The 12,922-nt window shown below is 43.4% G+C and overlaps 1 protein-coding gene across 1 annotated transcript; it reads left to right on the top strand.

The window, feature by feature from the left end:
• The first annotated feature begins 2,492 nt into the window (after nucleotides 1-2,492).
• Nucleotides 2,493-9,376, top strand: LOC144159604 (uncharacterized). The gene is made up of 5 exons (XM_077691192.1): nucleotides 2,493-2,659; nucleotides 3,868-4,261; nucleotides 5,590-5,836; nucleotides 7,371-7,557; nucleotides 9,155-9,376. The coding sequence occupies exons 1-5, from the start codon at nucleotides 2,656-2,658 to the stop codon at nucleotides 9,328-9,330; spliced, it is 1,008 nt and encodes a 335-aa protein (XP_077547318.1). The 5' UTR covers nucleotides 2,493-2,655; the 3' UTR covers nucleotides 9,331-9,376.
• The last annotated feature ends 3,546 nt before the right edge of the window (nucleotides 9,377-12,922 follow it).

Raw genomic sequence — 12,922 nt, 5'->3', positions numbered from 1 at the left:
TGAACTAAGCGTCCGCGCCCGTCACCGTTTGTCCAACCGCCCTGGACCGCACTCCCAGAACCTCGTTCCTGCTGGCGTGATATTGCTACGGGCCTACTATTGGTTTGCTGTTCAACTTCCTCTTCAACGTTACTCCTGCAGCCGTCACCCCTTGTCCAGCCCCCGGGACAGCACTCCTAGAAGTTCGTTACACTTGCTCGCTATCGCTATGAGCCTCATGTTGATCTCCTGTTGAACGCTCTGTTGAACTATATCGCCGTGTCCGCAAACACTTGTTTATCCCCCTGGACACCACTCAACGAACCTCGTTCCAATCGCTCGCTATCGGTACGAGCCTCCTGTTCATCTGCTGTTGAACTTTCTGTTGAACTATGCGCCGCCGCCCGTCAGCACTTGACTAGGCCCCTGCACTCCACCCTGCGATGCTAGTTTCCCTCACCCACCATCGCCAGGAGCCTTGTGTTCACTCCCTCTATTACCTTCACCTCTCAAGCCAGTTTCTATTGCACGTGCGGTCGCAGCGTACCATATTTCGGCGCTGTTATTTCTTTCTCCCGAAGGGCGGGGAGTCACCCGTTGTAAAAGTCCTCCCCTGACCCTCCTCTGACACGTGTTTTAGGGCGAAGCACCTTAGGACCTCGCTTTGTCTGCGGCTTGGCGTCTCTATGCAGTGTTGCGCATGCTCTAGGAGCATCTGAATGGATTTTGATTGGATTTAGATTGGATTGAAATGAATTCAATTGGATTGGATTGAATTGAATTGTATCGGATTGGATTGGATTAGAATTGTATGTACTGTATACACGCGTTGTCACTCGTTTACATGAGCAAGTGGGCAGTGCTACTGGTGATTTACGGTAAGAACGATCCCCAGAGCTTCGCCCACTTGTCGTGATTCAGTTGGTGAAGATGCGTGAATTTTTTGTTTTTTTTTTTCACTTTCCGCGCGTGCGGTTCAGGACCCGCGCCAGCTTTAGCGAACTTTTCGTACCACAAATTTCAGTACATTACAAGGCATGCGTGAAACAGAAAATTTTAAAAATAATGCCCTCCAGAACTACAACAATTTTTTATCAGTCTGTCTAACTTGGAGCAATGTTTTCGTGGTTTCAAAAGCCAGCAAAAGAAATTGTAAAAACAGGCGGTGTGACCATACTATGTTGCATAAACAAAAGCAAAACGCGTGCTTGTATCTGCAACGTTCTTCTATCACGACGCTAACACAGACTGATTGGTGAAACCTGATTGATTACTTCATTCTTCGAGTCCTGCTTTTATAGACCGTCTAAACATTTTTTTGGAATCCTACTGATGCTCGGCATTCAATTATCATTCGTCATAACATTTTCTTGAAATAATCTGCATGCACAATTGATAACACGATACAATACGGTTTTAAAATCCCATCACATAATCTTGAAAATTTTCTCTAGAAATATTATATGCAACTATCCCAGCGTAATAAAGCATTTCTGAATAAAGGACAATTCTGAAAAATTTTTTTTTCACTTGGGCGTCGAGTGATTTAAAGAAGCGCAGAAAACAAGATGTTTTCTTATTTTTTGTTTTTAAATATTTTCCCACTTTTTATGCAACAAGGATCAAAGCTCGACAATAGAAAAAAGTATGAAATTTTTGTGTCTGTTTATGTGTAATCAGTTTGCCCTGTTTCGCAAACTGAACAGGCTTTTCCGGGTCCTTTGAAAATTATTTCCATTCTTTAATTATTCTAAATTCCAGAATATTAGATCGAAACATTGAATAAACAGTGTAGCGCATTTGTTGAAGTGACGGCATAATATTGGAGTAACAACTCAGTTAAAAAAAAAACTTGGTTGAACATGTGCATTTTTAACATCTTCCTATCATACTCCAAAAAGACTCTACTACTCGAAGACGGCTCCAGTGAGAGAGAAAATCGGGAAGCGTTAATTCTGCACACCGGGAAATGCGCATAAAACTGCTACCTTAGTTTGTGATACTCAGAAAGAACATCGATAAATTCTTGCTCAACAAACGTATTCCCGAAATGAATTGAGAGATATCCAACATTATACATGCTCATGTGGTGCTTCTGCAGTAATATTGCCGGAAAGGCATCTGTGGCCTTGACAGAGAAAGATGAAAATATTTTTACGATTTTCAAAGTCATGTTCGCTGCAGAATGCAAATAGTCGCTAGACGCTGCATTCCTCAGCGAAAAATCTCTGAAGAAAACTGGGCTCTACTGCTCTTCAACACGGACCGTTCTAAGAGTACTTGGTTCGTGCGCGGCAATGATCTAGATTATTCTGGATAAAATCCAATTCCAAGTGGACATTCATGCCGGACATTTAGGGCGGTTTTCTTAGTTGTTTTTCACATACCGGCGCAAGTAGGAGCAACACAGGATTTTGTTCGCGTACGAGAGCTTCGTTATCGCGAAACAAAAGAACTGATATGGTTAAAGCACTCGACACAGCGCAGCTTCGTTGGCTTCCCACGGTCACAAGCCTTAATGGTCTGTTCGATATCACTTCTGTGTCGTCAGGAGTATGTAAGTCCGGTAGGGGCTGCGGTGACCTCTCAGCATTTAAAACCTCGTGCAGCGTTCACGCTTCAGCACCTCTCTCCAAGCACCATCTGGAAAGCATCGCGGGAGAATTGATCGTCACAATGGGTGAGCGTTCTCTGGACGTTTTTTACACTTGCGCGATGCAGGAAGGCAATAAAAGCAATAAGCTGAGTGTTCCGGTTAATAAGAGTTAATAAGAGTGTTAATAAGAGTTCCGGGTAGAGAAGCAAATTAGGAACCGTTACTACCTATGAAGAAGGATCACCAGAGAAACCGTAAAAAATGTTCTTGCCACACATAGGTAGACAAGATAGACGTTTGTGTTTTTTGAGCATTAATAGTGGTAGTCACTGTCATTTGTAGTTGCTTTAAGGAAACTTAGGACTAGATATTAAATATAGCCGTCAAACATGAGGCTATCCGCTTCTCTCCCGCAAAGCCTATGCGTTCACACAAGACGAGATTTTCACAACCTTTTCAACTTTACCATTACCTACCTAATTATGACAAGTGAATAAATTCGCCATAATAATATACCGATTTCTATACACTTTTTTTTCTTAACGTTTGGATAAAACAGCAGTTACAACCGTTTTCTACCGAGCATTCACGACAAAGTTGGCTTTTCCGCAAAGCGGGTTACACGCGCAGAACAAGATGGCACGGAACGCTAGCTTATGGATTTTAAAACTTTTCTTATGGATGCATACCTTAACGAAATTATGTCTGTGATATCTAGTGGTGCCGCTTTTGACTCAGTTACAAATGCGGTGTTTTATATATTGGATATTTAAACACAAAATTTTTAATGATCATGGTTTTGTAACGCGCTGTGTCGTATATGACAATAATTATCACTGCCTCAACACAGAACCATTGCGAGACTGCACTGGATTTTGACATGGCTACAATAAGCGGAGTTGCTTGAACTGTAATTCTCTTTCTGCCTTCATCACTTATTACAAACGGCTTCATTTTTCTCGCCCCTTCTTTTAACTTGCGCCCTTATCTGCCATTCCTATTTTGATATTTTATAGTTTTGCCTTAATCCTTGCCTAGCTCCATTAAGGGCTCGTAGAGGTGCTTAAATGCAATATTTTTTTGCACAAGATTGGGCATAACCTCTTCGTATACTAAATAAAAACCCATTATAGAGTTTTGAAATGTTTAACTGCAGCTTTGGAATCGGAAATTTTCCACGCGTTGCGACGAAGAGACCAGTCGGCCTACTGGCTGAGTAGAATATCCTTAAATTCTACATTTACAATGTATTTCGGATAACTAAAGCTTGGTAACATTTTACTTTATTGCAGGTCCTCACACTCGGCTTCTTTCCTTCCTTGCACTGATGATGTCGGTGTACCTGAGAGTAGCCTTCGCCTACTGCCCCAGCGCCCAAAGCCTCAGTCCATGTACATGCGACCACTTCGGTATCAACTGCATGAATGCCCGAAGTACGGACGATCTGTCTCGTGCTTTCAGGAGCGGAAACTCCACAAACCGGGATCACAACGAACTATGGATTCAAAAAACTCCCGTTAGGTCATTTCCCCGAACAGTGTTGGGAAGCTTCAGGTTCGCTGAAATACACGTCGATTTGAACACGAACCTGACCTCGTTCACGTTGGACTCGCTGGCTGGGTGTTCCTCGGAGCTCAGAGTCCTCAGCCTGTACAAGAATCAGCTGCGAACGTTCGAGTTTGCGAAGTAAGTACGATAATGTTTGTGCGCGGGCAAGCGATGTCTCATATTTGTGAGCAGACAATTTTGAGTCCGATTTAAAACCACAAAGGCTGCATCCGTGAATTACTAGTGTGGATTTTTTAAGCAGTTTGGGGTTATTTGAATTTCCCATTACACTTGTAAAGAAGATTCGGTTTAAACAGCTAGAACAGCCGGATATGCCTTTCTGGCATGAGGTGACGTACTCTGCGTTTTAGCAATTACTATAAAATAAAGGTCTAATATTCGACGAAGCAGACACAATTGAAATTTTACTGCGACCCATCTCATTACAATGCTGGCGGTGACCATACGCAAAATTTGCCTGCAAGCAAATGCTTTTTGTATGTTATGAGGCATTCGAATAATGATAATAATTTCCACTGAATATTTACTGCTGCTGGGGACTTCGAAAGGCAAATCGCCGCAGGCATTAATAAGTACGCAAACTTTACGCTCCATTTTGAAGGAACATGTTTTGTGAAGCTATTAAAATACAATAGCTCTGAGGGTAGGCCGATTCGTTGTGCACCGCAATACATATACCGCATATACCGGGCCCAATAGCGGGACCCGATGTATGCGGGCCCGAGTTTAGGTCGACCTAGAAACTTTGAGTCCCCTGTGACATCTTTTATGGTGATCCGAAGCTGCCAGGAACAAGGCTTTTTTCTTACACAGTTGCAGAATTCCCAATACCGCAAAAGGCCTGCGCAAATATGCTCTAAATTAATCAAACGGGGCCATTTGAAACTACGACAAAATCGTTATGATGTTGAAAGGTGTGCTTTTCCTGTATAACTCAAGAGAAGTAAGCTCTCAGAAGTACACAAAAAATACTGTGGGAGTTTTGTAGGCGTTTAGCAAGTGCAAAACACAAAAGAACGTGAGCTTTTATTAAGGCAGGAGTAATAACCAAAACCAATATGTACAGGAGACAAGCCGGAGCGAAAGTTGTAACACGTTGATTTAAACACAACGCCATATTTAGCCCTATTGTCAAAGAAAACTCCAAGATAAAGCAGTCACACCGGTACTCCCGTTTGACAACCTTTTCGAATAGAAGATTTAGGTTTGAGTTATATAGGCGCAAAGTTTTTAACCAAACCCGGACAATGAGACACTCTACTGAGAGATAACTTTTTTACCTTTGTAAGGCAAGTTGAAGCCTTATAAATTTTCCTTGCCTCTTGCGTACTTTTATATTCGCTCAAGTTGCATCCTGTCGGCGAGTTTGTCAACGCCGCATTCTCTTTTTGCGATTTCATTGGTTAGCGAAATGATATATTTACCCTTCCTTGCACGTGCCGCAGGGTGAGCGCATTCCCTTCTCTGGGAACGCTCAACTTGGGTGGAAACCAATTGGCTTCGATTCCGGACGACGCCTTCCGCAGCCGCAGCATTCGCACGCTCGTTTTGTCTGAGAACCCCATCATATCGATCAGCCAGCGGGCCTTCACCAACCTCTACGGTCTGAGGGACCTCCGCCTTGATAATACCCGTCTCGTCACACTCGGTCGCCACTCCATGGCCATTCCGTGGGCCGACAGACAACTCAGGGTAAGCCTAATAACAGCGCCGTAAATGACAAAACAAAACCTCGTCTATGTCCCAAAACCACTTTGAATTCAAATGTCTTGCAAAAGCTTACAAAATTGCCATGAAAACGCCATCGAAATGTACTTCACGCTTCACACACAAGCAAGGCAACACCGTGTGGTTGGTGTATATTAGTGCGGCTTGGTAGCTGTCAAGAAGCAGAAACGACAGCTCTCAAGCAGCTTGTTGAAGTTGAGTGAAACCAGGAGAAAAATAGTAAAACACTTTTTAAACTGAGTGCGTTATCCGTGTCTATCACATACAAACTACCAATGCAGCAAAACGTGTAGAAGAGGGGCACACTGACTGACTCGCCAAGTATATTGCGAAGCTTGGACGGGGTGCCGTTTACTGCAACGCTTGATCTGGAGGCAGCATTATTATTGCCAAAATAGGACTCCTACACTAAGGAACCGCATCCATTTCGCTGCAAGATGAAGTTCTGTACTACTACTACTAATTCTAGCTTCGAAAGCACTGTTCAGTGAAGTCACCCCTCGTTTCCATTTGCGCCCTTCCCCCTTTCGTAATAGGGAGTCCGCGTTAAACAAAAGCACAAGTATCGACTAGAAAGAAACGGAGCCGGTAATCTCAAAGCAGCACCACAAGAGTTTAGGAAATGTTGACTTGGCGAATGGCACAACGCTCGCTGAAGAGTTCCATGGGTGTGAGGCCGGCCTTTGAACCCGCGGGGACATATTCCAAAATAGGGCACCACCCCAGCTACACTGCCCCATATCTTGTACAGGTCCCGCAAATGTCCGCAGTGTTACCAAGAACAAACGTATGTGGTCAGAGCGGCAAGTCGACGACAAAAAATAGCAACACTTGTTTCTTTTATGCGTGGATTCTCAATGTCTTTTCTACAAATTATTGCCTTCTGTAGCTTTGTGGCATTGCTATCACCGGACACGGCTGCAAATTACAGCCAAAAGGGTCAACAAAAACACAACTAAGCGCTATGCATACTCTGCAGGAATTTTAGCAAGGGTAAGAGGACTGGTGTTCCTGATTGACTGAATGATTGACTGATTATATGAGTGAGTGAGTGAGTGAGTGAGTGAGTGAGTGAGTGAGTGAGTGAGTGAGTGAGTGAGTGAGTGAGTGAGTGAGTGAGTGAGTGAGTGAGTGAGTGAGTGAGTGAGTGAGTGAGTGAGTGAGTGAGTGAGTGAGTGAGTGAGTGAGTGAGTGAGTGAGTGAGTGAGTGAGTGAGCGAGTATGTGAGTGAGTGAGTGAGTGAGTGAGTGAGTTATTATGAGATTTAACGAGACGCTACACAGGCGATGAGGCGCGCCGTAGTGGAGGGCTCCGGATTAATTTTCACTACCTGGAGATCCTAACGAGCGCCGAAAACGAACACATGGGCGTTTTTGCTTTTAGCCTCCATCAGGAAATCGGCCGCCGCTATCAGGTGTTCTTGCCACCACGCCACAATTTCCAACTATACCGACAGCAATGACTGGTGTCATGACATCGGGTTTCATTTTCGCTTCAGATCAATCTCTCCAATGGTAACATTGTTCGCATCGACGGGGACGCATTTTCCGGGACGTCACCTCTCCTTCTTCAACTGGCCAACAACAACATGACTACGCTGGATGGGGACGTCTTTCCTGCGCTCATCCAGAGCATGATAAACAACGCTAGGGCGCTGAACACTCTTCCTCTGATTACCCTGCACGGTAAGATATATGAAATACTTTGGTTTAAAAGGCATAGTGAAGTGAAGTTGTAGTTTCGCCGCTCGGTTAAACAAACCATATTACAGCAAGTGACCACTACTGTTTTTATATTCCCCATTCTATATCAATCACTTTAAGCAATATGAACTGGGGGGACTAGCCGCTAAGCACAGGGGAGTGGAATAGTCAGTGACGAGACCAATTGTGTGATGTTCGACGGAAAGGGACAATTTACAAAATCGTAACTACCAATCCCACGATACCAACTTTAAGGAATATAATCTACTCTACCGGCATCTAAGTGCAATGAAGCAGATTGGTAATTTACCCATTCAAAAAAAATTAAGACGGTTAAAACGAAGTAGCCCGCTGCCAAATTTAAATTACAAATATCACTCAGGTCAGAAATTACTGATCTATGGAATACCCCACCTATTAACTGCATAAATCTATCGGACAGAACTGGAGCATAATAATGCTCAGTTCTCATACATATTACAAAAATTTAGTTAATGAGGGCATTCTTTAATTTTGAGGCAACATTTAGCACTTGGATGCACTGATGGACCAAGTTATCATTACGGACGAAGATGTCTAAAAGCCGAAAGATAAAATAAACCGAAAGTGGTTAGCGGGGTTTCTCTCTTCCTGGCTCCAACGGTTTCCAGAATTTTGTTTTGTTCTTATTTATAAGCTTCGTATTGCATGAACTGTTGTTTGTAATATTTATAAGCTTCATTATTTTGAAGCGTTAGGAGCTTAGAATGGAGCGAATGTCTCGTAGAAAAATTACGCTTTACAATCTCTTCTCAGTGCCTGTAACCAGATCATTCCTTTTTCAGCTACAAAACGCCTCATCGTTACGCAGTTGCTACATCCCTGCTCTTTAACTTGGCAAGGCTCGGAATTGATTGGCTTACATCGCCTTACGATTAATTGCGGAGTGCAATTATTGCGTTGTTATGAAAGTACTTCCAATGTACAAGTTATCAGTTGCACGTACTTTCCGCCTGCTTGTTGTTTCAGCTAACGCTCTACGACAAAATCCCTCGTCTATAAATATTTAAGACTTAAGCGTCTCGCAAAAAACATCTTTATGTCGTTCTGATGTAATAGGTTGCTCAAGCTACTTATTTACAAACAACATTTGTCAGAGGGCGCAATTTGTTTCTTTTTAATGTAACCAGTTATTCCTCCTCATGGTCCGAACTTTACGAAATGGTGGTGATCATTCTTGTCGCGAGATTGGTACTTCACAAATTTATAAGACCTTGCTTTCCTATTACCTCCTTCTGTAAGTACTAATGCATATATTAAAGTTGAAAGCAAATAAAAAAGCTCATGCTTAGTGGCGCCTAAATTAAACGATCTTCTCTAACCCGTCATCGATGCTCCGCAGCTCGATCGCCTCATGCACGTTAGCACCCTGTGACTCCCAAACTATGACTCTTAGTAAATAATTTTACCATGGAAGGAGAATTTTTTAAAATTTGAGCTTAAAGCTGCACAGAATTGGAACACTTAAACGGCTTTATCTACAGGTGGTTTAACAAGCTTTGAAACCTTATACACACTTTATTTCCCAAACTCTCCACAGGGAACCGGTTCAGTTGCCGCGGCTGTTCGTACCAGTGGATGGTCCAGAATAGGTACAGCAGGGTCCTCGACAACATTCTGGAGGGCTTCCGTTGCACGGACGGTGGTGGTCTCCAGAGCATGAGCGCCACGAAGGTTGCCTGCAGGACTCCCTGGTCGTTCAATACGATCGGCTAATTTATTTGAGCACCTGTACATACGCAAATTAAACGTGTAAATAAGCTTTGCGGATACTTTGTTTCTTTACGCTTGGAGGAAACGCATAAATTGTGCATTTCTCTCTACAGTTCTTGAAATGCTTCCTTGTTTGAGCAAGCCATTGGAATTCTGACATCCCGTTGACTTCAACGTCCTGCAGGTCGAGGGTTTTTTAAACGCTAAATTATGGCTAGCATTCCTCAGAATGTGTCAAAAAATATATTATTTTCTTATTATTATTTGGAACTTCCTTCCGGAAGCTCGTGCGCATACTTGGAATTTCCGAACGTTAGAGCCAATTTCTGGTATTATAGGTGTAAATTGTCCCAATGTAATTTTTTTTTAATTTCTGATACTAATGTTTTATCGTAACGATTCTATATTTGTGGCGTTAATATTGCAGTCATTTTAAGCAATTCCATAAGTTGAAAGATTTTTTTTAAATTCGTGATTGGGCTTAAAGTTGTTACGAAGCTTTTATATTGTTTCAGTTTCTTTTAGAAGTTTCAGATCCATAGTTTAAACAGCATGTTTGCGTATGTACTGGAACATAATAATATTTGACCGGGGGTAGGTACTTAACGTAAGCTTAGGTAGTTTTGACTGGTCGTGACGTTATGAAAGATGAAGGAATCTCACAGTAATGCGTAAGGCTGGAAGGTAACGAAGCTGCGAGGAACCTTCAAGACCTTCACGAAGGTTGAAATACACGAGTGCAGCCGATTTGCTTCTTCTTCGCACCCGCAACTACCTTTACTCCATCATTGTGGCTGTAAGTGTGAGCTGCTTTCATTTTTTAAATGTGATATCACTGGACATCCCCTGGGGAAGGGTGGGGGCGTACGCTATGCTGTGCCTTTCTCGTTCCGAGCAAGTGTAGCCACGATTGCGGCCGACGCTGGAGTCTTTCTCGTTACGCGCAAAAGGTGCCATGAATACAGGGAACGCTGGAGATTTTTTTTAAATCTTGGCCAATCTTTATAAGCGGGTGTGCTTGGGTGGACGAACGTGCACCGGGGAAGCTGGGCGGTCGCCGCGAGGCACGCACACACGAGTGCTGGCATTTACATGGTTTTTTTAACTGCCAGGCGGCCGCCGCAATCTTGGCCAACCTCACTAAATGGGTATACTGGCTTGACGAACGTGCGCAGGGCACGCTGGGTGGTCCTCGCCAGGCACGCACACACGAGTGCTAGGCATTTTCTTGGTTTTTATAACTGTTGGGCGGTTGTCGCGAAGACCGCGCTCACGGGCGCGGGCTCTTTCTTGGTATTTTTAACTGGGGACACAAAAATTACGATTTCCTAAACAGCTTCCAGTTAATAGTCGAATCCCGCAATACGGAGTGCACGGGGACCGACCAACAGTCCGAATTACCGAAATCATAAATTAAAGAAAAAGCACAAGGACATCAGGGATATTAGTCCCCAGCCCTTCTCCCTGCTTACTTTCCTTCGAAATCTCGACTTCCCTCACCAAGTAAAGTGTACGACACTGGTGGCCCTGATAGTTTGGACTCCTCGCTAAAATTCACCTCTACAGCCTCCTCCGCAGAAACTACTCACACGGTGATGCGCGCCACCCAAAAGATTGGAGACCTCAAAAGAGAGAGATGATCACGCTTGCGTGAGTCTCAAGCAGCCTGCCGATTCACAAACTTTACGATTGTCAGTTGTGCTGGCGCTGACAAGAGTATAGAACACAGCGCTGTTTTTGCGCTCGAAAGTTTTCAATTTTATCGAGAAGTGACGTTAACTTCGACGTTTCCATTCAACATAACTGCCAGTTAACCACTATCCTGAGTTTTAGCTTTAAATTATTCAGTAGTTTCTTTCATTGGATTGCATGTACAATTTCCTGAATTAGCGTAAAGCTTCCAACTAACCTGAAATTTCAATTGGGCGACTTCAAATGCCGAGTATCGAAACCAACATTTACGTTAGCCCTTCAATAAAACACATGACTACTCTCACTTTTTTTACTAATTATAAAGGCTTAAGGCTAGAATCAAGTTTTTGTACAAAAAGAAGGATCGTATACAGATAAAATATATAGATGAGGATCCCATGCGGAATATGCAAGCGTGGATCTTTCTGAAAGGAAAGCTTTGCAGCTCTGCGATGAAACGACTCCAACAGGTTGAATAACCACGGGGTCTATCAGAAGCTATAACTTGATGAGGTGACACAGCCCGTGCACTTTAAGCTGTGCCAATGGAATCGCAATCGCTTATGCTGCTGGAGAACAATTTGCAAGCAACAAATAAACAGGATGACCTAACGAATAAACAAATCAAATAACGCCTGAAACGCATGCTTTGTTCTAAAGAAATCACCATTTGTTAACACATCACCTAAAAATGAAAAGCACTTATACTTGCAATTTTATTTGCACCTAATACGCTCACAGACATAACTACCTAAACCCATACTTGTACGCATATACAAAACCTCCCATTTTTTCTTCTCCTAGCTGGTAAACCTTATTCAGTGCAACCTGCTTAAAGTAGGCAGCAACTTTAAACCCTGTCCTGGGCTTTGTCTAACATTGGCTACCGAAGTAGTATACGTACTGGTTAAAAATCGCATGGCCACCTGAGCGAGGGGCGTTTCGCCGTGGCACGTGTGTATACCTTATACTCCAAGGTTTATTTACATGTATGGGATTATCAAAAACCTACGTCTGGTTTAACCGCCCAGAACAAACGTTTGGGTGGCAGAAAAAATTAATTTAAGAGCCGCCATCATTTAGAGGGTACACACATTACGTGAAGGAAACTACTATTTTCGGATCCCAACAGGCAAAGAATATCTGCAGTAGCTTTTCCCCGAAGCCCCTAGTTATGAAACTGTTGATTATTAAAACCAGATACCGGGATAGAATAGCCTTAACGGGAAACGTCAGATAATACGCTCTCATTCACGTTTTTACAACACTGCTTCAAGTCATTTTTTTTCTACTTTCTCTTACTATTACATACGTGTAATTCAGTGCCACACAATAAACCCCTACCGGACTTGCAACGGCGCTGCACATTAATTACTATTAAAAATACGTTTATCTAGGTGTGTATTTAGACAAGCGTTGCAGGCCAAACGTTATGCCGTTTTTCGACTTAATGTACGTACTATCGGACTCAAATGAAACACGAACACAAAAATATGAACCAGAACGTGCGAAATTGAAATATAGTGTTCGTAGAGTTCATATAGGGAACCTGCGCTGGGTAGGAGGCGCTCCGAACATCGTACACTGAGCGCCGCCTAGGAGAGCGGCGCAGAAACTTTCAGTTGCACGGAAGCAGACGATCCGCCCGTGTCCGTGCGTGTATCGGCCTGCGCGCGGGTGGCGCATGTGCTGTTTTAACATATTTTGTGTCGTGTTTGCCAGGGGAGAATGCCGCCAGTTGTTTCGCGGTATGGATCTGCGAATTGTTACCATGACCCTAAGGCTTTCTACGAGAACGTTTGACGGATGAAGGACGGAAGCTGTGTACAGCAAGCTACGTGTACGACGTGGAGCTCCAATGGGCTTGCGCAGATCCGAATTCGTGTTGCCCACCTCTGCAAAG

This window comes from Haemaphysalis longicornis, unplaced genomic scaffold (genome assembly GCF_048455015.1).
Source record: "Haemaphysalis longicornis isolate Haplotype H1 unplaced genomic scaffold, Haemaphysalis longicornis Haplotype H1 scaffold_10, whole genome shotgun sequence".
Lineage (NCBI taxonomy): Eukaryota > Metazoa > Arthropoda > Arachnida > Ixodida > Ixodidae > Haemaphysalis > Haemaphysalis longicornis.
Note: the sequence above shows the minus strand (reverse complement) of the source record. Positions and strands in the feature narration are given on the sequence as shown.

Excerpts from the sequence above, each read along its gene's own strand:
- LOC144159604 (XM_077691192.1), top strand. Across the intron at positions 4,262-5,589 it reads CGAACGTTCGAGTTTGCGAA|GGTGAGCGCATTCCCTTCTC; the intron begins GTAAGTACGATA and ends CACGTGCCGCAG. Across the intron at positions 7,558-9,154 it reads TCCTCTGATTACCCTGCACG|GGAACCGGTTCAGTTGCCGC; the intron begins GTAAGATATATG and ends AACTCTCCACAG.